Genomic DNA, 26933 nt, shown 5'->3' with positions numbered 1-26933 from the left:
ACGTGCGAACTGCCACCAATCAAGACCATGTATCCCGCTTGCACATTGGTGTCTGTGCATGGCTCCGTCACAAGCTCCATAGTTGATCCAACGACTCCAGGGCTGACTGAAGACGCTAGCCATGCTCGACACAGTGCTCCGACACCCGCATACTCTGCTGTGTTCTACTCACCTCTAGCCTTGCCACTCATGACACAATGGAAAGTGCGCATCGTGCATGTAAAAGCACACATGCGTCATGTTGTGGTTCCAGTCGCACCTCACGTGAGAGGCGACAGTTTGTGAACTAGAGCGCCCCATCCGCATGTACGGTAGATGAAGCCGTCTTGTATCTGCACCGCCCCAGCCCCTTCGATTGGAGACGGCCGCGGCGGCTATCAAACAAGCGCATTTGTCATCCGAGTGTTGACGTGATTGGAAGACGAGTGCTACTTGGAAACCAACATCCTAGACGTATTAGCAGTGAATATCGCGTCAAAACAGTCTCGGCTTTGAGGCTGATGATGCCTTCTGGAAGAATCTACATGCTACCTGACCCAAACAGCCTCATTTCGAGCTGTGTAAGACCAAGCATAGAGTCGGGAGCCACAAGTGGTGACATGTAGAATTGACAGTCTTCCCATTGTTGCCGACCTGTAAGGCGTATCCTAGTGGTACCGAGTAAACTATGTGCATCATTCGTCAGGCACCACAGACACCGAGTACAGCCACACTGTAAGCCTGCATCAAGTTCCCTACTTCAGAATAGGTCGTGGACAGTAGGACGAGGCCGGAAGCATTCAACAACTGCGAGTGTAACCCTGGTGACATCACACTAAATCAAGCCGATACATTCGGAGTCGTAAGATAGTAATCTCTCTAGAGGTGACGGTCTTTCGACGGCGGTTGCTAGGGCCACAGCGGATAAGCTGATAGTTGCTGTTCCTGACAACCCCTAGTCGGTACTGCGGGCGGTAAATCCCTGCATGCCAAGCGCGTCCACATTTGTCGAGTAAATGTCGATACTGCGCCTCCATGATACTCAAGGCAGTCGTGGTGCAGAAAGACAACTGCAAAGTACTTGCTTCTGCCAAGTTGATGTGGTGTGGAGATGTGAACTGCATGATTTCTTTTGCTTCCCCGCTATGGCGTCCTCACGTACGTGTTCGTGTTCGTGCTCGCAGCGGGACCCTGAAATTGTAGTAAAAATCCCACGACAACAATGCGAGGGCGTGGATCCTTAGCATTGTTGAGCGTAGAGTGCACAAATCCCGTTAATACCTCCTGATCAAGCCTTGCATCCACCTCAAGCTAGCATAACCGCAAAGCACTGCCGCTACTGGCTGGGTCTGACCTTGCCATTGTCGCGAAGGATCTACTCGACGAGTACTTAAACCGGCGGTGTGAAGTCTCCCCTCCCGTCAACACAAACCCTTTCTTCCTGCTCTCCCTACAACACTACACACTACCGCAACTATGGCTACTCGTCCCTCCAACATTGGTATCAAGGCCATTGAGCTCTACTTCCCCAGCCAGGTATGTACAAAACCCTATTGCTGCCGCCGCTGTCGGCTTGCAGACGCCATGCGCCCCTTTTTAAACGCCTCCTAACAAGACTTCCATAGTGCGTTGACCAGTCCGAACTTGAAAAGTTCGATGGCGTCTCTCAAGGCAAATACACGATTGGTCTCGGCCAGACCAAGATGTCGTTTTGCGACGACCGTGAGGGTGAGTTGCCTCCCCGCTCCTGTGAGCACATTATCGTGAGAGGAAACTGACGCGATCCGAATGCAGACATTTACTCCCTCGCCCTGACCACCGTCTCCTCGCTGTTTAAGAAATACAATGTCGACCCCAAGAGCATTGGTCGTCTTGAAGTCGGTACCGAGACGCTGCTTGACAAGTCCAAGTCGGTCAAGTCTGTCCTGATGCAACTTTTCGAGGAATCCGGCAACTACAACATTGAGGGTGTTGACACTGTAAACGCATGCTACGGTGGAACCAACGCTCTCTTCAACTCGGTCAACTGGATGGAGTCCTCCGGCTGGGACGGCCGTGACGCCGTCGTCGTCGCTGGTGACATTGCACTATACAAGAAGGGCAACGCTCGCCCGACGGGCGGAGCTGGATGTGTAGCCATGCTCATCGGTCCCAACGCTCCTATCGTCATGGATGCTGGCCAGCGCGGTTCCTACATCAGGCACGCGTACGACTTTTACAAGCCCGACCTTACCAGCGAGTACCCCATTGTCGATGGCCACTTCTCCATCCGCTGCTACACCGAGGCTGTTGATGCTTGCTACAAGGCCTACAACGAGCGTGAGAAGACGCTCAAGGCACAACAAAATGGACACGCCGTCCACCAGGATGTCGAGACACCGCTCGACCGCTTTGACTACATGGCTTTCCACGCCCCCACCTGCAAGCTTGTCGCCAAGTCATATGCGCGTCTGCTCTACAACGACTACCTTGTCAACCCTACCAACCCCATTTTTGCCGAGGTTCCCGCCGAGCTCCGCGACCTCGACTACGCCACTTCCGTCACCGACAAGACAGTCGAGAAGGTCTTCATGGGTCTCGCCAAGAAGCGCTTCGCGTCCCGTGTCCAGGCTAGCATCCAGGTCCCCACCCAGTGCGGTAACATGTACTGCGGCAGTGTCTACGGTAGCTTGTGCAGTTTGATTGCCAACATCAGCAGCCAGGATCTGCAGGGCAAGCGCATCGGCATGTTCAGCTACGGAAGTGGTCTGGCCTCGTCGCTGTTCTCCTTCACCGTCAAGGGCGACACCGAGAACATTGCCAAGCAGCTCGATATCCAGAACCGTCTCGAGCAGAGGCGTGTAGTTGCACCAGAGGTTTACGACGAGGTGAGTATTCTTGCCCCTTTTTCATCGAATGACACTAACAGACGTAGATGTGCAACCTCCGTGAGCAAGCTCACTTGCAAAAGGACTACACCCCCAAGGGAAGCGCCGAGACCATCCTCCCCGGCACTTACTACCTCACCGGTGTTGACAGCATGTTCCGCCGTTCTTACGAGATCAAGCAGTAGAGTGGCTGCCTCGATATACAGCACGACAACTTCGCTTCTTCCTTTGCATGCATTCTGAGCATTTGCAGGAGTCATCTTCATGATTCAGATCAAACTCAAAAAGGGAGCTGCATTATCCTCTTCTCGGCGTATTGGGCTGGTTTGCCCTCTTAGTAGACGGCGAGTCGTGACATGGTATCACGAACATTACGATGGATTGGTGGAATGGGAAGGGTTTGACATGTATATTGTCGAGATGTGAAATCGCTCGACCCTTTTAATATGCTTCCAACTTTGGAGCAACATCACTTTCGATAGACTAATGCTATGTTTGTAAATTATTCGCCGTTTTGAGATGATGTTTGGTTTCTCATGTCTTTTTATCGCCTTACTGTTCTTGTTGTAGCATCGCGCAGGTTGAACCTCGGCTCAATCTTCAAACCTCCGCATGCCATTACCGCCCCGCCCACAAACTCGAGGTTTACCGTAGCATCCGTGCTTCAATCTCTTATTTGAGCACAGCACTTCCTTCTTAGCTTTGTGCGCTCACCACATACATTCACGCTATCAATATGGGCAAAGATCTAGGTCCCGGTGTCGGTTTCGAGTACCCTCCATTTGAGGTGAAATGGCTGAAGCGCGATCTTTTACTTTTCGCAAACACCATTGGAGCTACGTATCCCGACGAGCTGCACTTTCTCTACGTAAGTCCCTAAAATCAGGTACCCAGAACATCCAATGCGACACAACCCTCACAAAAAAAAATCCCCCGTCCATCTCTAACACCTCCCTCCCAGGAACTCCACCCAGACTTCGCCGCCTTCCCAACCTACCCCGTCATCCTCCCCTTCAAGCACACGGACCAAGAAGTCATCGACTTCTACGCGCGCAGCAACTCAACACCTATTGAAGGCGTGCCCAAATTCGACACCAAGCACGTCCTCGACGGCGAGCGCAAGCTGCAATTCTTCAAGCCGCTGCCGGTATCAAGCCAAGGGCGGAGGTTTGAGATACGCAGCAAGGTGCTCGGAGTGTACGACAAGGGGAAGCCAGGAACGGTTGTTGAGACGGAGCAGTGTCTCGTTGATGCTGAGAGTGGGGAGGTTTATACGAGGGCTGTGGGGAGTGGGTTTTATGTTGGGCAAGGGGGGTGGGGTGGTCCGAAGGGTACGTATGCGACTTGTTCTGCTTTCGCTTTCGATGGAGTGAGTGGTTTATACTATACTTATGCTAATACGGATGGATACAACAGGTCCTAAAGTTCCAAACTTCCCCCCTCCAGACCGCAAACCAGACCACACACACATCCACCAAACCAACATGGAAACAGCGCATCTGTACCGCCTAAATGGCGACTACAACCCCCTCCATGCGGACCCAGAGCCCGGCAAGAAAATGGGCTTCGGTGGCCCCATCATCCACGGCCTCTTCTCCTGGAACATGGCTGCGCACGCGGTGCTAAAGACCTTTGGCGGGAGCAAGCCTGAGAACCTAAAGGAGTTCCAGGCAAGATTTGCGGCGCCGGTTAAACCGGGTGATAAGCTGATTGTGGAGATGTGGAGGACGGGGGATAAGGATGATGGTGGGTTTGAGGAGGTGCGGTTTGTGGTTCGGGTTGAGGGGGGGAAGGTTGTGCTTACGAATGGGAGGGCGGTGGTTAGGTGTGTGGATGGGAAGGCGAAGTTGTAGATAGTGGTATAGTATCTAGGTAGCTATATATTCGACATAACCCTACTCGAGCTTTTTATGTTGGGTTGAATACATCATCGCGTGTTACTATGTACTTAGATGTTCAGACCAGATAGGCTAGATCCTCCGCAAACTCCATTTTACAGCCCGCGTTTTTACAATCATATCAATCCATCTGATAAGATGAACCCGCAGCTGACAAACCACGTGACACATGCAGGGGCAGTCGCAGCCAAACCAAGCACGCTCTAGCGACCGAAACATGAAGCATACCACGCAACAAAAAAAGCGCCAAATGTACTTAACAACGTTTAACGGGCGGCTTCCTGAAACACGTTTGAGGACATGCCGGTGGGTGGGTCGTCGTCGGTTCACGATGACTTGGGGTTGGAATTTCCTTGGGTCCTGAACCTTTTGGTTTCTTCACGTTCTCTCTTTTCGCGATAAAGTGTAGTCTGGGCAATTTCTACCAAGCGATTTCTATTTTTTTTTCTGGGTTTGGGCTTTGCTGGGGCAAGGCAGGGCAAGGCAAGGGAAGAGTGATTTGAGTTGGTGTAGCGAGGGGATATCGACGGAGGTATCATTGTCTAGGGCGAATACAACATCAAGAGAGGAGAAAAAAGGACTATTTACCATATTCACCAGCTCAACTCGACCTCACCTCAACAAACGCCATCCACACCGCCCACAACAACAATGTTCCTCCCCCTCCCCACCACCCTCCTCACAACCATCACATCCATCCTCCTCCTCACCCCCCCAACAACGCCCTACAAACCCCTCTCCCCCTCCTTCCTCCGCGCCATCCCCTCCCCAGCCCACACCCTCGACGCCCACAACAGCACACTCCTCTCCCCTCTCCTCATCCCCCGCGTCCCCGGCACGCCCGGCCAAACCACCGCCCAAAACCACCTCTCCACCTTCTTCCGCACCCACCTCCCCACCTGGACCCTAACCTGGCAAAACAGCACGAGCACAACGCCCCTCTCAGCCGGCGCGCAAGTCCCCTTTGCGAACCTAATCGCGAGAAGGGAGCCACCGTGGGTTAGCGAGGGCCAGGCGAATTATCTGACGCTCGCGGCACATTATGATAGCAAGTTTTTTGCTGCGGACGAGGGGACTTTTGTGGGCGCTACGGATAGCGCGGCGCCGTGTGCGATGTTGCTGCATATAGCAAGAGTGCTGGAACCGCATTTAGCGCGCATGTACGAGGAGATGAGTGCACTGGGCGAGGGCGGGGAGGTGGATATGGATATGGGTGTTCAGATGTTGTTTTTGGATGGGGAGGAGGCGTGGGGCGAGTGGAGTGGGGAGGATAGTTTGTATGGGTCTAGGTACGTCAATTCTCTCTTTCTTTTTTTCTCATCGTTGTTCGGTGGTTTGGAGGCGAGGGGGGGGTTTTTTTTTGCTGGAGAGACGAGGCGATGACATGATGAAGGAAGACATGGCTAACACCATATAAACCAACAGAGCCCTAGCAACACACTGGCAATCCCACCCAAACCCCCTACCCCAAACCTCCAAATTCTACAAAAACCAAACCCCCTTATCCCAAATATCCCTCTTCCTCCTCCTCGACCTGCTCGGCTCCGCCAACCCTACCGTCCCATCCTACTACCCCACAACACACTGGGCCTACCTCCACCTGTCCCGTCTCGAAACCCGCCTGCGTTCCCTAAACCTCCTAGAATCCAACCCCCCAACCCCGTTCTTACCAGATGTGAATATGACAATGGGTACAAACGGGGTGGAAGACGATCATTTACCTTTTCTGCAGAGGGGCGTGGAGGTGCTGCATGTGATTCCGAATCCGTTCCCGGAGGTGTGGCATACGGTTAGGGATGATGGGGGACATTTGGATGGGCGGACGGTGAGGGATTGGGCGAGGATTTTGGGGGCGTTTGCGTTGGAGTGGTTGGATATGATGGAGGTGTGGGATGAGCCTGAGTGACGAAAAGAGAATGAGGATGAGAGGATATTGGTGGTTAAACATTTTTTCAAAAACGAGTGCAGTGGAGAAAACATGTAAGAATAGGTTAGACATTTATGAAAGATGAATATGAACATTGACGCAATTGATTCAGCTCAAGTCCATTAAACAAAAGTAAAAGCAAGATCAATCACTTTCAACCACACGTAACTTGAAGAATTCATATACTTGTCATGTCTTGTATTCCAGGCGGCACGTTATGTACAAAAGACCCGGACCGCAACCCATACCATCCTGCTTCATATCTCGCTTCCATGACGATGCGTATGATGGGAGTTTGAATGCCTGGCGTGCAAAACGTTACAACGTACACGCACTCAAGCAAACATGATAATGATGATAATGGACAAAAGTTACCAATAATAAACGCCCACGATTAAAAAAAAAGATAAAACACGCAATGCACCAGCGCAATGCATACCCATACCCCGGCAAAGCAAATGTTGTGCGTGTACTGTAGTGTAGGGCTTCTCAGTACCTAAAAACTCAATCTGTGGAATCTTGGAATCGTAATGGATGACTAAGGTCATCCGACAAACCAAAAACTACGGCTGTAGTCTCGGGCCATTCGTGACATTGCTGAAAGCAGCCGTCGATAAGGTGCATTAGTAAGGAGCTTGAACGCAGTCCAAGTTGTGGGCGAGGGGTAAGCTCTGGGTATCCAAGAAAAGACTCGTGAATGCTACCGCCATGTACTGATAAAGATGGACAAAGCAGAAACTTTTATCAGGGTCGTCACTTGGAGAGCTCTTGTGGGACCCCGGAGGTAGAAGGGCGGGTTGCGCCTATGATGAATGCTTCATCATACATCGAATTGGCCGTGGTTGAACACATCGTGTTCGTTACTGGGGACAACGCCGGACATTCTATCTCCGCGTCCTGCAGGTCGGTCCCAGTTGACATCGTCCGTGTCGTCTTCGTCCATGCGCTCTAGAGCATCGCTTCTTCGTCTGTCGTTGCCAAATTGTTGCTCCATGGTGCTCTGGTCGGTAAAGGTGAAGCCGGCAAAGTTTGCTTGCATGGTCGGCGATAGGGGCGTGGACGCGGGGTTGACACCTGATGCTAGAGCGGCAGCCCGCGCGTTCAAGGAACCAGCTCCGTTCAGAGCGTTGGTGAACTCCGGATCAAAGTTGGACACATCAAGCTCTCCCTTGAGTTTGGGCTTGAACGGCGGTACAACGTTCTTCTTGCCAAGAGCATCCCAGTCGATATCCGCAAAGAAGGGGTGGGCCTTGAGCTCCTCGGCATCGCGTGTTGCACCAAGCCTGTGCTTGGGGTTCCTGTTGAGAAGTCCCTTGACGAAATTCCTACCTTCCGTGCTGAGGGCGTCCCGAGGAAACCTGACCTTGCCAAACGCAATGTTCTTGTACATTTGCTGGGTGTCCTCGGCATAGAATGGACTCCAACCGCAGCACATCTCAAAAACTAGCACACCGAGAGACCAGAAATCAACCATCTTGGTGTAGCCGTGCTCGTCCAGAAGCACCTCTGGTGCAAGGTACTCGGTTGTACCACAGAAGGTGTTTGTGGTAGCGTTCTCGGTAAGGTTGGCCTTGGACAACCCGAAATCGCACAGGGCGATGTGGCCGTTGGCATCCAGAAGAATGTTCTCGGGCTTTAAATCTCGGTACACAATGTTGTGTTCGTGGAGATGTTGAAGCGCAAGAATGAGCTCAGCAATGTAAAACTTGGCACGAGCTTCCTGGAAACGACCTTCTCTTTGAAGATGCCAGAAGAGCTCACCTCCCGACATGTAGTCTGTGACAAAGTAGAGGTCCGAGGGCGTCTGGAAGGAGAACTTGAGGCCAACAATGAATGCCGAGTCAGCCATGGCAGTCCGGACGAGAATGTTACGTTCTCCAAGTGTGTGCGCCACCTCCTTCTTCTGTACAATGACCTTCTTGGACAGTACTTTCATGGCGTAGATTCGGCGAGTATCGCGCTTGCGTACTTGGAAGACTTGCCCAAATGTACCCTTTCCGATGAGCTTTAAAATCTCAAAGTCTTCAGGTCCGTAATGCTTCTTCTCGACTTTTTGGAAACTGAGCTTGAGATGGATCTCACCAGTGACGATACCTCCCTCACCCTCTCGCGGCTCCAGAGGGAACCAGCCATCATACGGCTCGCTATATTCGACGAGGTTGGGGCAGAAGCGGACGTGGCCGAGGAAGGCCTCACCGTTTGAGCGGTCGTACACGGATACGTCGACTTCAGCATGGTCACCGACAACATCACTAGAGCCGGTTAGTCTGGTGTGGCGACCAAGGAAAAAGCAAGCAACTTACAAGATGGCCTCATGCTCCCACTTGGGGCAAGTGACTTCCTCGAGAGAACCGTTTTCCCTGGGATCCGAGCTGTGGCCGCTGTTGCTACTCTGCCGACTCTTCATTGGAATAGCCATGGGCGTTCCCATTTGGCTCTCCGCGCGCTTCATCTGCATGCCAGGACGGCCCTTCTTTGACTCGTCGTGCCTAGGACCATCCGAAATGTATTCGGCCCATTGGAACTGGCAGACAACATATGGATCTGTGCTGGGACGGAGCCCCCTTCCTTCGGATATTGTGACTTGGAGTTTGCCTTTGGGGGCTACAACTGGGGCCGTCTTGCTCTCCTTGGACTGGTCTGAGGCGTTCGAAGTCCGCGATAGATTCGAGGGCAAGGGCTTGGTTTCTTGCGAACGTGTGCGAGGAGTCTGAGGCGGAGTTGCCTGTTGCAGGGCGGCGAAATCGCCTTGAGTCAGCTTCTCCGTGTCACCAGTCAACTGCGAGGCTGAGGGAGTTCGGGAAGAGGCACTGGGAGTGGGGCTGGGCAGCATCTTGGGGTGGGACTGTGACTCTGGCTCTTTTTCTCGGACTTCGGACGATGCAGGCTCAGGGTTGCTCTGTGCAGAGGAAGTGACGGGTGCGGGGGAGGGGTCGGCCATAAGTGAAGACTTCCTCGAGGGCATAAGAGAATCACGAACCTGGCCAAAGTAACTGTGCAGAATACCCGGCAGTCGCTTGTCCGTCGGGTCGGGCTTGGGTGTCGTGGCACCCGGTGGCGTGGAACTGGTGGAGCCGATCTGGTCGTGTCCGTCATCGTTGCTGTCATTTGTGGCTCTGTGCGGCGTCAGTAGGGTAGAGGAGGGCATCGTGGCAGCTTTGGCAGCGGCAAAGCAGGAACTGGCGGTGAGAGAGTGCTGCCGTCAGCAGTCGGTGGTGGTGAGGTAAGGTGAGGGCTGGGGGGAAGCAGAAGAAATAGTGTGCAACGCTGGTTGACACATGGGCATGGTTGGCACATCGCCCAGGTGCATACGACCACATCACGTCAAAAAGGGCGGCTAGCGGGTGGTGCAGGATGGGAGACTCTTATAGCCGACCTGTTCCACTTACCGTGTCATTGCTTGCCGCAGCAGGTCGGCAGCGCCAGAAGAGGTGCCAGTTGTGTGCGAGGCCATGATGGGGGACTGGCGGGGTGAGGGCGCAGTGCCGACGTTGAGCGTGGAGAGAGTGGGAACGAGACTGCTCGACTTGTTCCGAAGATGATGGCGGGGTTGCAGCGTCTTGGTCGAACTGTCCGAGTTGCGCGAGACTAATCCGGGACGTTGATGCTGAAGGGCATGGACCGCGGGGGTTTTGGAAGCAATTTTGGGCTGACGACTTGGGCTGCTGGACAGGGAGTCGCTTTCGGGAAGCGACGTCGATAGTGACAGCGAACTGGTTGGAGCCCGGTGCGCAGGTGGGCGTGAAGTCATAATAATCAGCGGAAGCTGGGCTGCTGCTCCGAGCGGCCTTAGGCCCAAACAAGCGCGTTGCAACGAATGCGAAAACTCTGCGTTGGTACTTTAACGGGGCCAGGGCAGGGTAATCCGACTTCTTCCACAGGCTTGAGCCACGCGGCGGTGTAGGGCGGTAATTGGGCGGGAGTGCGGACGGCGGGCAGGGCAGTGGGCAGTGTCGTGGACGAGGCTATCAGGGTACAGCAGCGAGGTAAGATTGGGATTAAGACGCGGGCTGCACTGCTGGATTGAGACTTTGTTGATAATTGATAGCAGCGTCACGGTTGGGACAAGATAGGCAGGCGCCGTGTAGCTCACGCGGTTACTTGTAGGCAATCGGCGCACCCTTTACTACTGCTGGTGGCAGACAGGGAGCATCCCATCCATGGTTACCAGTAGACGACCTGCACGCCCTTGGTTCAGCAGTCCGCTTCCCTTTCACCGCCACTGTCTTGTCATCTGGCTCGGCGAGCGACATGGTGCAAGTCAGCGTCTACCAGGTGCAGCGCGCGCTGACGTCGGCCTCCACAGTTGCTGCTGCTTCAACCGGCCGGGAGCTGATAGAGTGCCTGGCTGCGAGGCCAATCGCGCACCAAAGACGTCCGTGTCGGGTGGAGCACGAATATCCTCAGATTTCTGCTCAAGCCATGTCCTGCATCAAGCTCCGGGTCTGTTGTTTGAGGAAAAGGCGCAGCGCTCCACACGGCCATGCACATCCAGGGAGAAAGCCCATGTGCCGCCGCCGCCGCCGCCGCCGCCCGATACTACCCTATGACATTGATGCTAGCCCTGGGACATGAAGCTGCTAAGATAGTGCCATAGTAGCCGGGAACTGCTATCTGTTAGCACATATAGTGACGTGCGCACGTGATCACGGCAACCACAGCTGCCTGTGACGTGCAGGCATCAAGGCCCGTTGTCGTTGTCGGTCGATCCTCTCGCCATTACTTTCCCCGCCGTGCGCTTGTGTTTGGCTCATTACCGAAGTGCGGTTACACAACCGTAGACAGTCAAGTGTTGGCAACCATGGGTGAACTGCCCAGGCTGACCGAAGCCTTCGGCCAAACAGCCGGGCCGTGCGTGGATGCATGATTGTATTTCTTAACTTGTCGCTACGCGCCATACACAAAGGCACGCTCAACGACAACACCAACTGCGCATTCCACCACCACCATGTCCGACCGCGAGTTTGGCGCTAACGATGACTTGTCGCTACCAAAGGGTGCGCCTTCTCCCCGCTGCGCCCATGAAACTCGCACAAACACTAACGCGCCCCAGCGACCGTACAAAAGATTGTCCAAGACATCCTGGCCAGCGAGCCTGGCATGACATTTGCAAAAGACTCGCGCGACCTCCTAATCGAATGCTGCGTCGAGTTTATTACCCTCATCTCATCCGAAGCAAACGAGATTGCGGAAAAGGACGCGAAGAAGACGATTGCATGCGAGCACGTCAAGGCTGCGCTCGAGGAGCTCGACTTTGGCGACTACGTCCCCGCTATCCTTGAGGTCGCCCAGGACTACAAGAAGCAACAGCAGGCACGTCCGCCATCATATAATTATACGCGACTACTAGCTAACCTAACCTAGAACCGCGAGAAGAAGCAGACAAAGATCGAGCAGAGCGGCATGACCGAGGAGCAACTCATCGCAGCTCAGGAAGAGCTTTTCAAGACGGCCACCAACAAGTTCAACGCGCCACCAGCGTGAGAATCTCATAAACGACATGTACGAATAACGGGTTCAGTTGCGCGGCGTTCAGCGGGCATCCGGCATCGCGGAATGAGGTCAGGCGTTTGGGTTAGACATGGGTTCGGGACGGCGTGTGCCATGTTTCAAGCATAGGGCTAGGCGTTAATCAAGGGAACCATGGGGGCGCACCATGTTATAGCGCGAGACGAGCACCATTTGCGATTTCACGCGCACTTAATTCTTGACCTGATCAATGCTTCCTTTGACCTAAAGCGTGAACTGTGAATTGCGCCGTGTTTCACTACCCAATGACGTCGGGGCGCGTGGGCCACCCAAGAACCCCGCGGACCCTGGAAAGTAGCCGCATCCCACACGTGCACCGCCATCTGCCTATCTCCCGAACAACTACTACACCATCCCACACCTCGACGCTCCAATAATAATCCTCAACTACACATCATGTCGGGTCTAGAAAATGCCCTCTTCAACCTCAAGGTCAGTCCACCACGCCGCCGCTTATCCATCACCACACTCACACGCAGTAGTTCACCGCCAAGTCGCTGAACAGGCAGGCGCTCAAGGCCGGCAAGGAAGAACAAGCCGAGAAGACGAAGCTAGAAAAGGTGCGCATATTCCACTCACCCGTAGCGCGATACTAACACTCGTACGACACAGGCTATGAAGCAAGGCCACAACGACATCGCCCGCATCTACGCCGGAAACGCCATCCGGAAGCAAAACGAAAAGCTAAACCTCCTCCAACTCGCCTCACGCGTCGACGCCATTGCCGGCCGCGTACAAACCGCCGTCACGATGCGCCAGATCACGGGCAACATGATGAAAGTGAATCGCAGTTTGGACGTGGCTATGAAGTCTATGAGTCCTGAGCGGGTAAGGCCTCCTCCACCCAGTTCTCTACAAAAACCTCCACTTGTATTAACACACATCTTGTAGATTGCATCCGTAATGGTAGATTTCGAGAAACAATTCGAAAACGTAGACTCGGCAACGGAATTATACCAGGACATTACCTCCTCTGCCACGGCTGTTGGTACCCCCCAGGAAGACGTGGATCGCTTGATGGCGCAGGCGGCGGATAAGGCGGGCGTAGATTTGCAGCAGGATCTTCAGGCTGCTACACCGGCGAAGACAAAGGTTGGGCCGACGGAGCAAGAGGAGGAGGCGTTTACGGAGAGGTTGCGGGCGCTGAGGAATTGAGATATTTGAGAGGTGGTTTGATCGGATGAGAGAGAGAGAGAGAGAGAGAGGCTGGGTGTTTTGGCGTTGAGGTGTTTTGACTTCTTCAATGGGGGATATTTATGCTGGGGGAAGGATGCAGAGGATGCTTGTTATCTGCTCTGTTGGGTTGGTTGAATGAATCGATATCTATCACGTTATGACTGCTCGTTCTTTGTTTCGTTCCAGAAGCGCGTTTTCTACTCCCTGTTTACGCTACCTTGAAGGATTGTTCTAGTAAAAATAGCAGCATCAATGTACTCAGTGTATCGGCCACCATTTCGAAATCAGATTGTTACCCAGTTTGTGAAGTAGATTTCATTCACGGTAGGTGGGTGACCCAGGACCCCGATTATAGGCAGTATCTCATCAAACTCTCGATAAAACATAACGGGGGAAGTATTTATTAACTTTTGTTTTGTAGGTTCTGCGAGGATATGGATAACACATATATAATACACGATTCAGCTAGTCTACGCAACGCGAACGAATCCAAGAATTTCTCCGTGAAGAACTTCGTCATGGCAACTTTCTTCCACAGGGAACATAAAGGGGGTGGTAGAGGCTAGTATTAGGATAGTAAACTGCGTTAGCAAGTACAATATATAAGAGCTTGTCACCTAATACTAGTTATTGTTGAGAATATCTGAGTTCAGTCCAGGGTAGAAGGTGCTTGGGAGTCACATGATATGCTGGTGTGGCAGGCACTGCCCGGTGGGCAATAGCACCCACAACAACAGAGTGAGACTGCGACACTCAAGATGATAGTCAAGACAATACGTTGCAGCCACCCCGCCTTGTCCCTCCTCCCACTCGGTTATCCATAGTAGTCATACTACTAGAGGGACCTTGTTCCAATAGTTATTAGTAATGTCTGTATGGTTAGCAAAAGAATATTGGGATAGGGTAGATTAGCTTACGGTAGAGGTAGGTCTAATAAGGCATTCGCTGATTAGTTGTTTTGGATATTTTGTAGTCTTGAAACAATCACTGTAGGCGTAGAGGATGTGTGAGATCTTTTTACTTATATGGCTGCATAAAATAGTTATAGGAGACAAATGTATCTTAGGGTTGGCTTGTAACGCAGATTACACACAAATATCACAAATAAAAAATCACGTCTTTCGCTCAAACAATCTGGAATATCATACGGACTTTACAAATTTCCACCGAACTCCGTATATCATGTACGAAAGCGGATTAGCGCAAGAGTAAGTTGAGTACCTTGGTAACCCAATTCAGCAACGTCTGGTCTTGGGTTGATGAAGCTTGTGGTCGTGTGTGATGTCTTGTGTTACTTGAAAGACGCCGTTCTGGGGGTTCTTGGGGAGGTATTGGTGGTGTGGTTTGGCCATTACATTGCTTAGGTTACAATACCCCAAAGCCAACTTTTGTCACGCGACAGCTCGAGACGAGTGGATAGATTGGGTTGACTGAATTTTGTCGCTGGGTATGTTGATTTTATAGGTAGCTTTTCTGTTTTGACTGTTTTTAGAATTGATGGCTTGATATTGACTTTGTGCAGGTGGAAACGGTATGGGGCTCTGGAGCGAATTAAACTGGAAACTGCGAAAGTAGTCTGGCTAGGCACAGACCTGGGGAAATGGTATAGTGTTGTCTTTTCAGAAACAGATATGCATGGTTAAGAAAAAGAGCAAGCCTGGATATTCTCAAAAGGCTGTCAGGAGACTCTCATCCAAGAGATATCGGTCGTACCTTGAAGCAATCAATCCAGTAGGACTCCCAGAGATTCATGAAGAGACGGAAGATTGGCTGGGACATCAGATCATCGACGAAGGAATCAAGACAGCTAGGAGCTCCCCGAAGATGCGGGAAACATGACACATTCCGGTATCGTTGCTGGTCGTATCTAAAACGTGGGGCCACGACCACGACTACGGTGGAGACGGGTGGGTGCGCGGGTGAGTAAAACAAAGCACCAGCGGTGTTGCTAGGGGAAGGTGCAACTGACAAAAGACAGCCACATATAACCCCGCGTATCCAAGGCTTCCTCCTATGGCACTGCGGCCGTTACGATTGCGTAAGCCAAAGGTGTTGCAGTGGTTAACAGCCGAAGCGATGTTGCCAAGCCTGTAGTCGGCCTTGACGCCGCAATTAAGCACAGATCCCCACACTATCCAGCCGTTGCTCAGTTTCTACAGCCGAGCCTCTTTTCCAACTTGGTTTTGCAAGGAGATGGGCCCGTTGCTATCACGCTCGCTGTCACACTGCTCGCCCGATTCATCTCGAGTTCCAGACTCTCCACAAGTATTGTCTAGGTACCATGTCGCCAGCCGTCTTCTCGACCAGATTCTTCCCTTGCATACACAACAACAGTTAAGCGGCCCTCGGCTTCAAGCATACCAAGGCCTCTTATCACGTCTTGGCATGGCTCGTGTGCTTCTCCGCTCTGCGCAACGCCGCCATTGGCGAACACTGCGTTGGCCTTGTACCACTTGTCTACATGTAGCAGGTCGCAATGAACTCAGCCTGCGAACTTCCAATGTAAGCTGCAGGGCATGCTTACGCAGACGTCAGTAGGAGCGACTTTCCCGGTCCCTGGACCCGGACTTGGTGCAACTTGTGGGCACAGCAGCATCGAGATGGGCTAAGAGGATGTATAAATTGCGCAACATGGCCGGCAAACCGAGAGGAACTGCTTCCTCCACAGCTCATTCAAGGCAAAAATCACAATGGCTGGTTTCAAGTCAAAGTCTATTGCTGCTCTTGCAGCATGTGTCGCAGCAGTTGATGCGGCGGCTCTTCAGCCTCGCCAGTACAAGACGCTCGTCAACTCGGTATGATGGTCTACTGACTGTCCTACCTTCTCGTCTAACGTACAACAGCAATCTCTCCGCGACGCTCTCCACATTGACAACTTGTTCGCCAAGGCTGAGATCCTCCAAGAGATCGCATACAGCACGCCAGGCAAGAACCGTGTCATCGGAAGTCAGGGCCACGAAGACACTGTAGAGTACATCAAAGGGCAACTCGAAGCTTTCCCTGATTACTACAATGTCTACACCCAGGACGTACCGCTTAACATCGGTACCAACGCCACGCTCATGGCAAACAACAAGACCATTGAAGCTTTTGCTGTTACCCTGGCTCCTGGCGGTAACGTAACTGGTCCGCTAGTTGCTATTCCCAACCTTGGTTGTGAGGAGGTATGTTTGCTTTCCCACACTGCTTGAAGAATCCTAACATCGCAAAGGCCGACTTCCCCGAGTCTCTTGCAGGCTGTGTTGCTCTCATTAAGCGTGGCACCTGCTCCTACGGCGAAAAAGTCGAGATTGCAGCTGCCAAAGGCGCAGTTGGTGTTGTAGCATGGAACAATGCCGAAGGCACCCTTGAGGGCTATTCACTCCAAGTCCTGTTTCCAAAGGGCGAGGTCGTTCCCACCGCCGGTATCACCATGGGCCAAGGAGAGGCTTTGCTCGCACAGATCCAGGCTGGCGTCAACATCACAGTCGACATGATGACCGATGCCAAGATCTACAACACCCGCAATGTCATCGCCGAAACAAAGGCTGGTGACCACGACAACGTCATCCATGTTAGCGGCCACTCCGACTCTGTCACCGCTGGCCCCGGTATCAACGACAACGGTTCTGGATCCATGTCTATCCTTGAGATTGCCATTCAGCTCACAAACTTCACTGTCAACAACGCTGTTCGCTTCAGTTGGTGGACTGCTGAAGAAGCTGGCCTCCTAGGGGCCGAATACTACGTCCACGAGCTCCCTCAAGACGAGCGAGACAAGATACGTTTGATGCTAGATTATGATATGATGGCTTCGCCAAATTTTGCTATCCAAATCTACGACGGCGACGGTTCAGCCTTCAACCTGACCGGCCCCAGCGGCTCCGCAGAAGCTGAGCACGAAGTCGCCGCCTACTTCGACAGCATCGGCCTCAACCACACTGAGATAGAATTCGACGGCCGCTCAGACTACGGTCCCTTCCTGGAAGCCGGTATCGCGGCTGGTGGCATCGCTGGCGGCGCCGAGGGCATCAAGACGGAAGAGGAGGCTGAGATGTTCGGTGGTGGCGCGGGTGTTCCTTACGATGTCAACTACCACGAGGACGGCGACACGGTTAACAACCTTAACCTAGATGCGTGGATCGAGTTTACAAGGGCGATTGCGCATATGACGGCTACGTATGCGGTTTCTTGGGATGGGATTCCGCCGAGGAATGCGACGGCTGCGAGGAAGAGGTCGGAGATGTATGGGAGGTATAAGAAGGAGTTTAGGAAGACGGAGAGGTGGCAGAGGTGGGTGTAGATGGGCGCTTTTCTTTCTTTTTTTTTGAGAGGAGAGAGGGCGTGGTATATAAACCTTAACTTAATACTATAATTAAGTAGTCATCAGTCAAAAGGCCGTTAGACGATTTATATGGGTGACATCAAATAGTGAACAGTTTGGGTAAGCGCTTGATAGCCCGTATCTGACGTCTACAGCGGCCTTTGTACACCACTATGTCAAGTATCTTACGTGACCCATGCGATTATACATCGTACATCATGACATAGACTACACACGACCAAAGAACACGACACATGAATAACCACCGAGATTGCATTTTAAATAAGCCCATTACACAAGAAACCTAACAACCTCATCCACCCTATCTTGGTACTATCTACCACATCACTCATCATCATCATCGTCGTCGTCGACTACAGGAACAGGGTCCGTCTTAGCAGTAGTCTTGACTTTCCGGTCCTTCTCCGCGCCACTCGGCTTAGTAGCCTTGGGCTTTGCGTCCTCCTCTTCGTCGTCGTCGTCGTCCTCTTCTTCAGGCGGCGCAGCAACAGCAGCATCGTCGTCGTCCTCTTCGGATTCCTCAGCAGTGTCCTCGTCGCTCTTGGGATAGTCGAGCTTGTGCGCCTTCCTCCTCTTTGACGCTGGGGGGCGTTGATTAGTTGGGGGTGGTGAGTGGGGGGGTGGTAGAGAGGGCAACTTACGACGTTCTTCGGCGTCGGAATCATCTTCGTCTTCGTCGAAGTTTGAGCCTTCGGATTCGGCGTATCTAGGGTGTCGTGTCAGGGCTTATTGCAGAATTTGGCCTGAGCGCATTGAGAGAGATGGAGAGATATTGTAGTAGCACAATTAATCAACTCGTCAAGTTTCAAACATTGCGAGAATCAAAGGCAAGGGCTGGAAAACGTCGGTGCAGTTGGGCGGAGAGCGATGCGACCGAACATCGCCGCATAACTCAGCTTACGCTCAACCTTTCCCGAGCATGCGCCGCGACAAGCTGAACACATATCGCAATGGACAACATGGTTATCGCATGAGCGGCGCAACGCGATCCTGCAGCACACCAAGCGACACGAATGCGACAGAAAAGCGGGATAGCATGACGTCAAGAAAGCAAAACTTACTCCTCTTCACTCTCGCTCTCATCACTGGGAAGAGCCACAAGCTCCTCGTCCTCATTCTTCCTCTTCCTCGTCGTCATGATGATTCGTTTGTGACGTAAAAAAAAGCTACACGCCGCGAAAAGTTTGGTACAGATAGTAGTAGTAGTTGTAAACTAAGTTTCGCAAAGTCGGGAGGGAAAAGATGAGCTAGTGTTTGCGCTTCGAGGCAGGTTGGTAAGGTAAGGTGGGAAGCGCGAGAGAGAGAGAGCGAGCGGGGACAAGCAAAGCAAGCAAGAGAACACGGGACGACGAGGGGGGGGTCCTGGAAGAAATACGTAGCGGTAGCTGGGTACACACACACCACCACCTACGCAAGCTCGCTCTTACCAAGGAGGCTGGGAAGCCAGGGACCTCTTTGCGGACGACCCCGTCCCGGCTTTTTTGCTGTATGGCTTAGTTCGGCCTGTTCGGATGGGCCGTTGCTGGCCAATCAGACGTGCGGGTGCCATCACCTGCATCTCGAGGCCTGGCTGTGAAGGGCACACAAGCGTAGTTTGCGCTTGGGGAGATTTGATGCAGGTACCGCGTGTCAAGGGAGCGTGTGGTGTCTGCTGTCAGGCGTGTTTTTTCATGTGGTTGTACAGGTTTGATTGGGGTGGGATGAGTGGACACACTCGTTTGTGCTTGGTGAAGGTCGTCTTTTTCCCTGTTGGAAACTCGGCGTTGCGACTCAGTTCATCCGCGCACCGCGGGATCGAGATGCCTGCTGCATGACGGCATGGAGAACAGGTTTACAGATTACTTATGACTATACTCAGTATTACAGATTACTTATGACTATACTCAGTATTACAGATTACTTATGACTATACTCAGTATTACAGATTACTTATGACTATACTCAGTATGACGGTTCGGTTTGTTCATCAGTGAGATGTAGAAGTTGGATTGGACAACTTGAACCACTGTTCCACTAGATTTGGGGGCCGCTGAGCTGTGTATTTGGCAGTTAGATGGAAGATAGGACTTTTGCCCTCATTTCTTCTGATAGGCTATAGACATGTTCAGAGCCTGCCAAAGCACTACCAAAATACATACACGCCATCGCCGGCTTGTGTGGATGTTCGCAGCTCGAGGTGCAGAGCTCGGTACCTAAACAGGCAAGCGCAGCCCACTCCGCCCCGGTCGACCCCTCCCGCGGTACCGCGTCTTATTCGCGCCTCTTGACTGTCCCTCAATTATTTCTCGACTTGCTTGGACTTGACTTACTCAACACAACACTTCTTCGCAACACTGCAAATTCCAGTACACCTACCATGTCTACGTCACAGGTTGCCCGGCCGCCGAGGGGGCGCCTTATGTCGATAAATGATCGCGATAAGTACAATTACAAGCACAAGCGACGGGCGTTGCCTCCACCTCCTCCGGTGAAACAGGTTAAACGGACATACAACTGCTGCGAAAACCCGATTATAGACACCAGTGAAAACACGATATTATGCTACACTTGTGGTGCTGTTCATGAGAACGTCGACATCGTCTCCGAGGTTACCTTTGCTGAGGGTTCTAACGGAGCGGCTACAGTCCAGGGTGGCACCATCCATCAGGATCAACGCCACGCAAACTCCATGGGTGGAACCATGAGGGGTCTAGGTGGCATGGGGAGCAGGGAGCAGGCGGCTCTGAACGGCAAGAACGCCATCGAGGCTCTTGGTGCTTCTCTCAACCAGCGCGAAGCAGTGATAGAGCAGGCCGTTAGCTGGTATAAGCTTTCCATGAACTTCAACTTCGTTCAGGGACGTAGGATGAGGAATGTCGCTGCTATATCCATCTACATGGCAGCCCGGAGGCAACCAGAGAATACGCTCATGCTCATCGACTTGGCCGAGAAGATCCAGACCAATGTTTGGGTTTTGGGAGATACGTACAAGTCCTTCTTGAAGACGATGAAAGAGAAGGATCCGGCACAACTTATTGGCAACAAGGCCGTCCAGGAAATCGAACCGCTGATGTTGAAGTACTGTCGAAAACTCGAGTTTGGAGACGACTCCCACAGGGTTGCCGATGATGCCTGCAAGGTGTTGAAGCGCATGAACAGAGATTGGATGGTACAAGGTCGCCAACCTGCTGGACTGTGTGGTGCTTGCATCATCATAGCCGCTCGCATGAACAACTTCCGCCGAACTATCCGAGAAGTCGTCTACGTTGTCAAAGTCGCAGACTCCACAATCACCTCCCGTCTGTACGAGTACAAGAGGACACAAAGCGCTGCTTTGACCGTGAAGCAGTTTCGTGAGTTTGGACCGCGACTGAAGGTCAAGGCCCAGCCACCCGCTATCTGGAGACGCGCAGAGAGAGAAGAACGAGTTGAGAAGAGGAAGAGGAGACAAGAGGAAGGCGGTAATGCCGAAGCTGATGGCGAAAACGTGTCTGACAACGGCGGTGCCGAAGCTGCCACTGGTACTTCCCCTACAAGGACGAGCAAGAGGCGCAAGTCGAATGACGGTTCGTCTCAAGAAGTCTCAGGCCAACAACCTACTCCTGCTGCCACACAAGAAAACGGCATAGCTTCAGAACTAGAGGCCTTTGATGGTAACAACGAAACGGTCATTGAATCCGTCGCCAGCGCACTCGAAGAAGTTGAAGCTGGTGAAGCCACCGACCTAGACTTTGTCATGCCCAAGAAGCGCGGCCGCCGCCCCAAAATGCGCACCCCAATCGTCATCCCGCCTGAAGACCTAGAAATCGAGCAAGATCTCGAACAAGAAGTCACAAGCACAATCCGAGACTGGGAAGCCATCTTCAAAGAAATTGCCACAAACGAAAACCACGACCTCCTCCGCCGCTCCGGCTGGACCGCGGCAGAAATGGCGCGCGCCGCAACAGACACGCGCGATGCTGCCGGCGCCCCCGCGATAAACCTCGACCCAGAAATCGGCGAAGAAGAATTCGAATCAGACCCGGACGTCGCCTCTTGCATCCTCTCCCCCGACGAAGTCCGCCGCAAAGAAGCCATCTGGATCACGGAAAACGAGGAATGGCTCCGTACCCAGCAGGAGAAGATACTCAAAGCTGAACTCGAAGCCGCAGAGGATAAACCCAAGAAACCAAAGCAGAAACGCAAACATCATCAGATGGGTGATGGGAGCGTGCTGGGCGGTCAGCCGGCGGCTAGTGCGGCAGAGGCGGCGCATAAGATGTTGAAGAAGCGCGCCAAGGGGTTTAGCAATCATATCAATTATGACAAGTTGAAGCAGCTTTTTCCCGGTGGTACGACTGCTGCGAGTCCGTCGGCTGCGTCGGGTTCTCCCGCTGGTGCTGCACAGCAGCAGGTTGGTGGCGAGGAGGATGCCGAGGGTGAATATGAAGAAGAACAGGAAGAGGTTGAGGAGGAGGAGGTTGAGGAAGAAGAGGATTTGGAAGGGAATTACATGGAGGATGAGGATGAGGGGTTTGGCAACGAGAGTTATGATTATTAGACGCTGGTTGCTGGTGCTGCAAAAGTTGGGCATGGGGAGAGAGGAGTTTGATCTTGCATGGCGTTATCGTTGATGGACAATTTCCTATTGGGCGTCTGGGGTACAGCGAGCGGGGCTGTCTTGGGGTGGGCTTTTTTTTCATTTGTGGTATTGACCTTGGTGTCAGACTCATTCTACGGAGTTTATACCGGGGAGGGGTTGGGGGTTTCTTTCCATCACATTTGCATATATACCCCGGCTACAGCTACAGGTCAGCAACACAGCACAGCGTGACAGAATACGAAAATCACAGATTTCAGCTTTTCTCCCTCCTTCATCCGTGATACTAACACCATGCTTGATGCATGTCAAAAACAACCAACCTTTACTTCAACCACACATATTCACAAACACGTCAAACGGGCAGTAAGAAGTCATTTTATGTAATTAGGGGAGGAATTCCCAATAATAATATTATTGGTCCCTGCTTTCATAGCTCATTCACACATGCTCGCTCATGTGCTTACCCTAAAAAGAAACTCTTTTTGCTCCTGTCGCAAAAAATCTTGTCTTTCCAATCAGATTAAAACGCCGTTTTCCCCTTCCCCTTCCGCGCAAGCAAATGTCTATCGTGAAGAGACGGAGAGAGAGACAGTAGAGGAGGAACCCAAGCTTTCAGTCACACACTCGACTTTATTTACAAACCAATCAACACATCTTGTACTGTGCCTGGCCAGTAGCCTGCCTGTGCATGTCCTCGGTCTCGAGCTTGTACGAGATGGAAATGTCCAAATCACGGTGGTTCTTCTCGCTGGGCTTGTTCTCGAGGATACCGGTAATCTTCTCGCCCTCCTCGACGGTGAGCACGTCCCTGAGGTAGAAGACTGTCTGTTTCCAGTGTGTGTACTTTGTGTGGGGGCCTGTGGAGAAGCGGATGGGCTTGTGGCAGGCGGCAAACTCAATGTCGAACCAGGCGATGACGGCGTGGACGAAGTCGTTGCGGCGTACCTTGAGCTCGTACGGTAACCTGAAAGCTAGATCCGCAACGGTGCAGGTGTAGAGGTCGAGAGTGATGACTGGAGAGGGGTCGGTGACGACGGCCTTGATGTCGACGGTGTCAACGAGCGGCTCAGTCATGGCCGTGGCCTTGAGCGGCGAGTAGTCGAAGCCCCAGACGTTGTCCCAGACTAAGTAATTAGTATGTCGATCTGTGAAAATGTCGTGAATGGCACTTACACCCAATCTTCTCCTCCTTGTAGTCGCCGTCCTCGATACCGGCCATGAAGATGGTGGCCTTGTCGGGGAAGATCAAGCCATCCTTGACCAGGTACTTGTCACGCGCGTATAGAACGGTGTCCAACATGGACTCGTACAGCAGGAAGTAACCCATCCACTCGGATATTATGATGTCGACCTTGTCAAAGGGCAGGACAACCTCCTCCATCTTGCCTTGCAGCAGGGTGATCTTGTCCGACATGCCGTTGACCTCAACAATCTCCTTCGCCTTGTCGATGATGGTCGACATGTCAACGCCGATGACGTGCTTTGCGCCGGCCTTGACGGCGAACCTATAATGCACTCGTCAGTGCTTGTTCGTGTGCCGCATGGGAGGTGGGAGGGGCGCGCGTACATGCTGAGAATGGAAGTACCGCATCCGACATCGAGGACGACCTTGTCCTTGAACAGGTGAGGGTTCTGGTAGATGGCATCGCGGTAGCTCTTAGTCCGGACTTCGTCTTTCTACAGGCACCGGGTTAGCCGTTTGCTCCAGTGTGAGAACAAAGCCTCTGGGGCACCGAGGGGTCTGCATACCAACATCTCCTCGTGGATGCCTTCATACGCGGATTAGTGACATTCTCGTAAACAACAGCGGCTCGGTACGAACCATGGTGGTTATAGCTACACGACACCAGATTAGCAAATCTTCCAACAACTAGACCCTCGATAATCTGCCTACCTGTTGAAGTAATGCGCCTCAGAGTGCGCCATACCCGTAAGCGGGTCCTTCTTTCCGGCCTCCTGGTTGTTTGCCATGTTGATTATTGGATAGAAAAAGGTGAGAGGGAAGTGGAGGAAAAATGGGAGAAGAAAACAAAAACTGGCGCTTCACAAAGGCCGAGAGTTGGGAATTCGGAAATTTTGGTTTTGGTAGTACCAGACGCGCACAGACTTCACCAAGGGTTCCAAAGCGGGGCATCTAGCGCTTGCAAGCTAGACTGCAACCGGCTTGACACGACGATAATGGCCATATCTTGGTATTTTCGAAGCACTAACTAGATTTTCAACCTGACTAGTATTTTTTCCAAGGTTGCGCTTTCTGCTAGATGCCACCGACATGGGTACGCACATGTGGTCATGGCCACACACCTCACACCGACCCGAGAAAATGAACTAGGTGCTACAGAGACTACTACTACTGAGTCTATTTCCAGTCCGAACTGATCTCAAAGTGAGCATGCAGGCTATCCTGTTTCCCCTAAGGGAACTGTGTTGGGGCAATGCTACAGAGAGCATGATTCATCATGTTGTTACAAGTAGGAAGCTATTACTACAGATCCATATCAATGTATTTCCAAGATGAAACATGTACAGTTATAATCCACAGCAGAGCGTCGCGATCTTACTTCCCGATCATACCTCACATTTGTCTCCTTCGGTTCTCCAATGCTCCTCCACCCACTCTGTCATGATATCCGTAAAGCTCTTTCCATCATCAAAGGCTTGCGTATCCTCCAGCGTACGCTTCTCACCCAAGTACTCCAAAGCCAGTAGCACCCATTTCTGGATGAACTCGTTGTACATGAGATCCATCTTCTCAACCTCTTGCTCTTTTTCCTTCGACTTGCTGAAACCAACGTCCGCTTGGATGCAATTTGGAACGTTGTAAAATGTGATTGGTTCGTGTATCGTGTCATCCCCATCGGTACCAGCGTCGTCTTTGGTCGTGTAACCAGGGAACGTTTGAATATCACCATCACTGGAGCGGAGCGGTTTTTGGCCTTGTTGAGGGCTGGCGAAAGCGTTGGCTTGGGTTGTCAGCAAGTGCGGTCTGTATCGTGCTGCCGACACCTCTGGGGGTTGTAACAGCGCGTTACTCTCCATCATTTCAAGCATAATGGGTCCCTCGCTGTTGAGAAGCTTCAACACTTGGCTCGCCACTTTGTATGGAACGTCTTTGATATAGCGGATGGAGCTGGTGAATGGCGAAACGAGGAATTTCGTGTCCTTGGTGAACGTCCCTTTGAAGATATCGAAGCGGATCGCACCCGTGTTGGTGATGACGATTGCTTTTCCCCCAGAGCGGATGCGTTCGGAATTCTCGATAGTCTGGGGCAGCAGTTGTTCCCCGATCCAGGTGAAGATGCTCTCGTTGTGTGGATAAGGACGACGACTGACCCAAAGATCTTGTGGTGCGCAGCCGTATACTTTTCCTAGACCAAGAGATTGTCTAGCATCGCCGATTGCTTGTGAAACCTTCTTTCCATGTTCAGTCGCGAAATCCTTTGCGTCTTTCCCGCTGTGGTGCTTCATGGAGAATAAGTTGTTGTCAATATATCGGCGAGAGAATGTGAGCTTCGATTTCTGAGGAGCAGGTGCTACGTCCTTGGTTCCGCCAGTACTGAGTCCGTCAATGGACATGAAGCCGAGCGTTTCCATGTATCGTCCGCTCTCAAGGGCCACAGACTTGCTGTCAAAGATCTTGTAGTCGCGGATATGCGAATGACCACCGAAGAACTGAATGGGGGTGTCCCAGTGCAGAGACCGAATAGTTGAGAAGAGTAGGGCATACTCTTCTGATCGAATATCAACATGGCCATAGACAATAATCAAGTCAAGCTTCTTGTCTTTGAGTGCTTCAGTGAACCACTCCTCTTTCACTGTATCCTCTACCCTCTGGACCACAGTGTTGTTTGCATTCGCCGTAAAATCAAAGAGAAATCCAAAAGCCAAGATACGAATTCCTTGGTTCTTGGTAGTGAATTTCTTGAAGCGTGGAGCAAGTGGTTCTAATACACCAGTCTTCGGATTGTAAATATCTAGGTTAGAAGCTAGATAGTTGCCCTTGAAGTCAGGGACAGTGTGGAAGAACTCGCCCTCAGCAGTATTGGCTTTGTAGAGTTCATGGTTTCCAGAGCATATCAGGTCAATGTTCTGCTCCTTGGCAATCTCATAGGTGAATTTGCCGCGCGGCTTGGAAGAGTCGTAGATGGCGTTGCCTTCGACGCGATCTCCCGTATCGATGAGTAGTAGGTCTGAGCCATCCGCATCGGCTTTGTCGCGCATATGCTTGGCAAAGGAGACATAGTCACCCCAGTCAGACGAATACGAGGCTCTGGTGTACGTTAGTACGTAGACATGGCGAGACCTTCAAGACCTTGATTTTCCCGGTAGACGCGGCTCGACAGGACACCGTGAAGATATTCAAGGGTAGAAGACTTACTCTTGCAAATGGCCACCCCACCACCCGTGGATATCCGTAGTATGCAAGAAGTTGAGTTGCGCCCAGGGAAGGTCGCGCAAGGGGGCGGCTTTCGGAGCTGGCGCTTCTGGCTGAACGCAGGATACCCCTTTTAGAAGCGCAACAAAAATAACGGATCGAAACATGATGAAAGACGCGAGGCTGTGTTGTTCACTCCTTGCTAGAATGCAGTTGCACTTGTTGCTATGAAACCATCTAGGTAGCGTACGTGCGGTTGTCACCTGATGTGACTTCCAACAAATGACGTAAGCTGGC

The 26933-nt window shown here is 52.2% G+C and overlaps 11 protein-coding genes across 11 annotated transcripts; 7 read left to right on the top strand and 4 right to left on the bottom strand.

Annotated features, from left to right (window-relative positions):
* Nucleotides 1-1455: 1455 nt before the first annotated feature.
* On the top strand, nucleotides 1456-3031 carry PtrM4_151060 (PksG, 3-hydroxy-3-methylglutaryl CoA synthase; the record flags this gene model as incomplete). The annotated part of the gene is made up of 4 exons (XM_001938460.1): nucleotides 1456-1515; nucleotides 1605-1707; nucleotides 1774-2846; nucleotides 2894-3031. The coding sequence occupies 4 exons, from the start codon at nucleotides 1456-1458 to the stop codon at nucleotides 3029-3031; spliced, it is 1374 nt and encodes a 457-aa protein (XP_001938495.1).
* A 551-nt stretch (nucleotides 3032-3582) lies between these two features.
* PtrM4_151050 (MaoC, Acyl dehydratase) lies at nucleotides 3583-4699 on the top strand (the record flags this gene model as incomplete). The annotated part of the gene is made up of 3 exons (XM_001938461.1): nucleotides 3583-3714; nucleotides 3808-4177; nucleotides 4263-4699. 3 exons carry the CDS (start codon nucleotides 3583-3585, stop codon nucleotides 4697-4699), a joined length of 939 nt encoding a protein of 312 aa, XP_001938496.1.
* Nucleotides 4700-5395: 696 nt separating this feature from the next.
* On the top strand, nucleotides 5396-6127 carry PtrM4_151040 (Periplasmic protein TonB; the record flags this gene model as incomplete). The annotated part of the gene is made up of 1 exon (XM_001938462.2): nucleotides 5396-6127. One exon carries the CDS (start codon nucleotides 5396-5398, stop codon nucleotides 6125-6127), a length of 732 nt encoding a protein of 243 aa, XP_001938497.2.
* A 1364-nt stretch (nucleotides 6128-7491) lies between these two features.
* On the bottom strand, nucleotides 7492-9819 carry PtrM4_151030 (SPS1, Serine-threonine protein kinase; the record flags this gene model as incomplete). Its single annotated transcript, XM_001938463.2, has 2 exons — nucleotides 7492-8923; nucleotides 8975-9819. 2 exons carry the CDS (start codon nucleotides 9817-9819, stop codon nucleotides 7492-7494), a joined length of 2277 nt encoding a protein of 758 aa, XP_001938498.2.
* Nucleotides 9820-11619: 1800 nt separating this feature from the next.
* On the top strand, nucleotides 11620-12155 carry PtrM4_151020 (Class 2 transcription repressor NC2, beta subunit (Dr1); the record flags this gene model as incomplete). The annotated part of the gene is made up of 3 exons (XM_066110077.1): nucleotides 11620-11668; nucleotides 11725-11984; nucleotides 12036-12155. 3 exons carry the CDS (start codon nucleotides 11620-11622, stop codon nucleotides 12153-12155), a joined length of 429 nt encoding a protein of 142 aa, XP_065960060.1.
* A 441-nt stretch (nucleotides 12156-12596) lies between these two features.
* PtrM4_151010 (Snf7 multi-domain protein) lies at nucleotides 12597-13355 on the top strand (the record flags this gene model as incomplete). The annotated part of the gene is made up of 4 exons (XM_001938466.2): nucleotides 12597-12632; nucleotides 12683-12760; nucleotides 12813-13028; nucleotides 13092-13355. The coding sequence occupies 4 exons, from the start codon at nucleotides 12597-12599 to the stop codon at nucleotides 13353-13355; spliced, it is 594 nt and encodes a 197-aa protein (XP_001938501.1).
* A 2711-nt stretch (nucleotides 13356-16066) lies between these two features.
* On the top strand, nucleotides 16067-17658 carry PtrM4_151000 (leupeptin-inactivating enzyme 1 precursor; the record flags this gene model as incomplete). The annotated part of the gene is made up of 3 exons (XM_001938467.1): nucleotides 16067-16171; nucleotides 16220-16540; nucleotides 16588-17658. 3 exons carry the CDS (start codon nucleotides 16067-16069, stop codon nucleotides 17656-17658), a joined length of 1497 nt encoding a protein of 498 aa, XP_001938502.1.
* Nucleotides 17659-18024: 366 nt separating this feature from the next.
* PtrM4_150990 (TFIIF-alpha multi-domain protein) lies at nucleotides 18025-18783 on the bottom strand (the record flags this gene model as incomplete). The annotated part of the gene is made up of 2 exons (XM_066110076.1): nucleotides 18025-18281; nucleotides 18762-18783. 2 exons carry the CDS (start codon nucleotides 18781-18783, stop codon nucleotides 18025-18027), a joined length of 279 nt encoding a protein of 92 aa, XP_065960059.1.
* A 1273-nt stretch (nucleotides 18784-20056) lies between these two features.
* PtrM4_150980 (SUA7, Transcription initiation factor TFIIIB, Brf1 subunit-Transcription initiation factor TFIIB) lies at nucleotides 20057-22212 on the top strand (the record flags this gene model as incomplete). Its single annotated transcript, XM_066110075.1, has 2 exons — nucleotides 20057-22072; nucleotides 22207-22212. 2 exons carry the CDS (start codon nucleotides 20057-20059, stop codon nucleotides 22210-22212), a joined length of 2022 nt encoding a protein of 673 aa, XP_065960058.1.
* A 683-nt stretch (nucleotides 22213-22895) lies between these two features.
* Nucleotides 22896-24232, bottom strand: PtrM4_150970 (PrmA, Ribosomal protein L11 methylase; the record flags this gene model as incomplete). The annotated part of the gene is made up of 7 exons (XM_066110074.1): nucleotides 22896-22915; nucleotides 22996-23385; nucleotides 23435-23766; nucleotides 23829-23938; nucleotides 24011-24030; nucleotides 24084-24097; nucleotides 24156-24232. 7 exons carry the CDS (start codon nucleotides 24230-24232, stop codon nucleotides 22896-22898), a joined length of 963 nt encoding a protein of 320 aa, XP_065960057.1.
* A 597-nt stretch (nucleotides 24233-24829) lies between these two features.
* PtrM4_150960 (Metallophos domain containing protein) lies at nucleotides 24830-26482 on the bottom strand (the record flags this gene model as incomplete). The annotated part of the gene is made up of 1 exon (XM_001938471.2): nucleotides 24830-26482. The coding sequence occupies one exon, from the start codon at nucleotides 26480-26482 to the stop codon at nucleotides 24830-24832; it is 1653 nt and encodes a 550-aa protein (XP_001938506.2).
* Nucleotides 26483-26933: the final 451 nt, after the last annotated feature.

This window comes from Pyrenophora tritici-repentis, chromosome 9 (assembly GCF_003171515.1).
Source record: "Pyrenophora tritici-repentis strain M4 chromosome 9, whole genome shotgun sequence".
Taxonomy (NCBI): domain Eukaryota; kingdom Fungi; phylum Ascomycota; class Dothideomycetes; order Pleosporales; family Pleosporaceae; genus Pyrenophora; species Pyrenophora tritici-repentis.
This window is presented reverse-complemented; position numbering and strand designations above follow the sequence as displayed.